General features: G+C 49.7%; 2 protein-coding genes across 2 annotated transcripts in view; one reads left to right on the top strand and one right to left on the bottom strand.

Annotated features, from left to right (window-relative positions):
• Positions 1-112: 112 nt before the first annotated feature.
• LOC134193847 (uncharacterized) lies at positions 113-1,115 on the top strand. The gene has a single exon (XM_062662693.1). It carries the CDS (start codon positions 214-216, stop codon positions 949-951), a length of 738 nt encoding a protein of 245 aa, XP_062518677.1. The 5' UTR covers positions 113-213; the 3' UTR covers positions 952-1,115.
• The window catches only part of LOC134193846 (SH3 domain-containing protein Dlish-like), a 1,497-nt gene continuing 78 nt past the window's right edge, over positions 1,082-2,500 (bottom strand). The window contains exons 1-3 of the mRNA XM_062662691.1: positions 2,421-2,500; positions 1,667-2,359; positions 1,082-1,414 (exon numbers count right to left, since the gene is read on the bottom strand). The exon at positions 2,421-2,500 is cut by the window's right edge and continues 78 nt beyond it. Coding sequence (XP_062518675.1) covers positions 1,164-1,414; positions 1,667-2,359; positions 2,421-2,500 — 1,024 coding nt within the window. The 3' untranslated portion in view covers positions 1,082-1,163. The remainder of the gene's footprint in view (positions 1,415-1,666; positions 2,360-2,420) is intronic.

Genomic DNA, 2,500 nt, shown 5'->3' on the forward strand with positions numbered 1-2,500 from the left:
AGCATACAGTACACAACCCCCTTTCATTCTTGTGACCTTACGTGTTCCAACCATTTGTGACATCGCACGTGAGCCAATTAGCCAATCACACACATCAGCTCCGCCTCACACGTGACCCCCGCAACATTCGCAGTAAACAACTCTCCAACCTCAACTCCCGACCGTTTCCATCGCAATTTCCGACATCCCACCAACTCATCACCCAACAACCCGATGAACGAGCGAACTCGCGTCTCCTCGTGGAGCGCCAAACATCAAATCTCAGTACAAAAGTGTTTCCAACGAGAAATGGAGAAGCTACTGCAAATCAGGAGGCTCCACGAGGCGTACGAGAAGGAGGAACACAACAGAGTGAGCAAGACCGTGCAGAGAATGCACGCGTCGATGCGAACGCACGAGCGGAGCACTAAAGGCGGAACAATCGGACGGAAATTATTGGCAAATTCTCACGCGATAGGACAAGTCGAAGGGCATCAGATGCAGACGAGATTAGCAGGGAGGAGACGAAATCAAGTAGGTACGGGCGGTGTGCAGTGGCAGGGCACGTGTACGTTGCAGTTGTTTGCCAAGCCGTTGACGAGTTTGCAATTGCAGCAACGGGCGGATGTTTTGGATACGAGTAAGAGCGATTTCAGCCGGTTTCAGCGATTGCCGGACGTGCAGAGTAGAGATAGTGGGGCTACGTCTGTCAAAGTGGTTGAACCGGAAGTTAGTATTCACGTGCCACCGAATTCCAGGTGCGAGGTCGAGTCGGGATTACCCGGATATGATGGACAGTGTCTTGCAGTGCCTAGGATTACTGTAAGGGCCGCGACTCCGTCGACGTGCAGCGAGAGTGGGGGTAGTGATATGTCGCTGGCTCAATCGGCGAGCAAATATCATGAGGGGAAACGAGAACTGACTCGTCTGATACAAGATATTGAAGATCTAGCAAAGGAAACAGAGGGGTAGAGGGAAGGGGTTCGTAGGAGTGTACAGCAAGGAACAAATTTTGTAGTAAACTTGATTAGTAAATTTTAATTGGTTAACGCGCGTTAACAAATTGTGTAATTAGTTACAGCTTAACGCGCGTTAAAGAGTTTGGTATTGTTAATTACATCATCGTTTTCTATCTCTATAAACACTTTCTATTGCACAGTATGGCTAACATTAGGAAGTTAGCGCTACACGTTAGTTATAAGTGGCCTTACAAACGTCGCCGGTATGAATCCGTCCTCTCCCGTTCTCGGCACGTGTATCCACAGCCATCCGTTGCTCGTCTTCGAATAGACGTCCGCATAAACGACTTCTCCTCGTTTGATCGAGACGGTAGACTCGTGGAGCGCTTCATAGCTCCATTCGACGAGCATGGGCGTTGTGGTGCTGTCAGTGTGATGCCTCCTCATCCTTCTCCCCTTCGTCTCCGTCCAATTACCTGCAATAAATGATGAGAAATGATAAAACAAGCAACAGACAAAACAGTTTATTGTACGAAATAGTAAGTATTCACCTCACCAAGTTCCTGTAATGAACAGGTGTTGCCATAGATTCAGACTGCAGGCGTGTACCAAGAAATTAATTTATTTATATTACATTACATGTCTACAGGTGCTAATTGCTATCGCACTTTGCAGTCTGCATAGGCGGAGCTTACAAGGTTTCATTCCCACCTTCCCATGTGACTCACCGAGCACTGATATGTAAGCTTTAGGCACGAATCCTTCACTGTCGTTCTTCTTTCTAACCCACGCCCAGTCGGGATCGTGAGTATTCAACAACAGTAGCCACTCTCCCGGCGTCAGACCGACGTCGTCCTCGCAACAGGGTGTGAACGCGTAGCGGGCTACGGCCACGCCCTCCGGTTTCTTGAAGAATTCGCAGGCCTGCTTGTTAACGTCGACAGCCAACTCGCACGTGTAGCACGCATCAATCGATGCTACTGAAATTCGACCTCCAACGAGTGCTCGTCTGTCTGATAACGAGTGACGAATAGTTGGCAGTGGACGTCTGGCTGTGAGATGAGATGATGGAGATGGAGATGGTACAGTGATGTGACCGTCATCCTCAGAGTCACTGTTGCTCTCATCCTCATCTAGTGTCTCCCACATGACGAGAGGCACGCAGTAACTGATGGGTACATATCCCTGTTGTTCTCTCACATTCTCGACTAGAACCCAGTCGCAGTCGTCCGTCTGTTCGAGCACGTTGAGCACCTCGCCGCGCGTCACGTCCAATTCGTCTCTCGTTGCCGCCCGGAATCCCTGCAAGACGACCAACTTGCGGAGGGCAGAGTAGGTCGAGAGGGACGACAGACGGCGGAGTTGACGCTCGCTCGTGTTGCGAGATCTCTCCAGTAGAATACCGCTGTCATTGCTACTACCTGATGAGATCAAAACAATGATGGTTGTGTATATCAGAACGGATGGAGAGAATTTTTTTACATGAATGCCGAGGTTGTTTCTTTTGCGATTTGTTGGACGGGATCTGGTCGACGGAGCGACGACGGTTGCGTCTCTTGTGT

The sequence above is a fragment of the Corticium candelabrum genome, chromosome 18, assembly GCF_963422355.1.
Source record: "Corticium candelabrum chromosome 18, ooCorCand1.1, whole genome shotgun sequence".
Taxonomy (NCBI): domain Eukaryota; kingdom Metazoa; phylum Porifera; class Homoscleromorpha; order Homosclerophorida; family Plakinidae; genus Corticium; species Corticium candelabrum.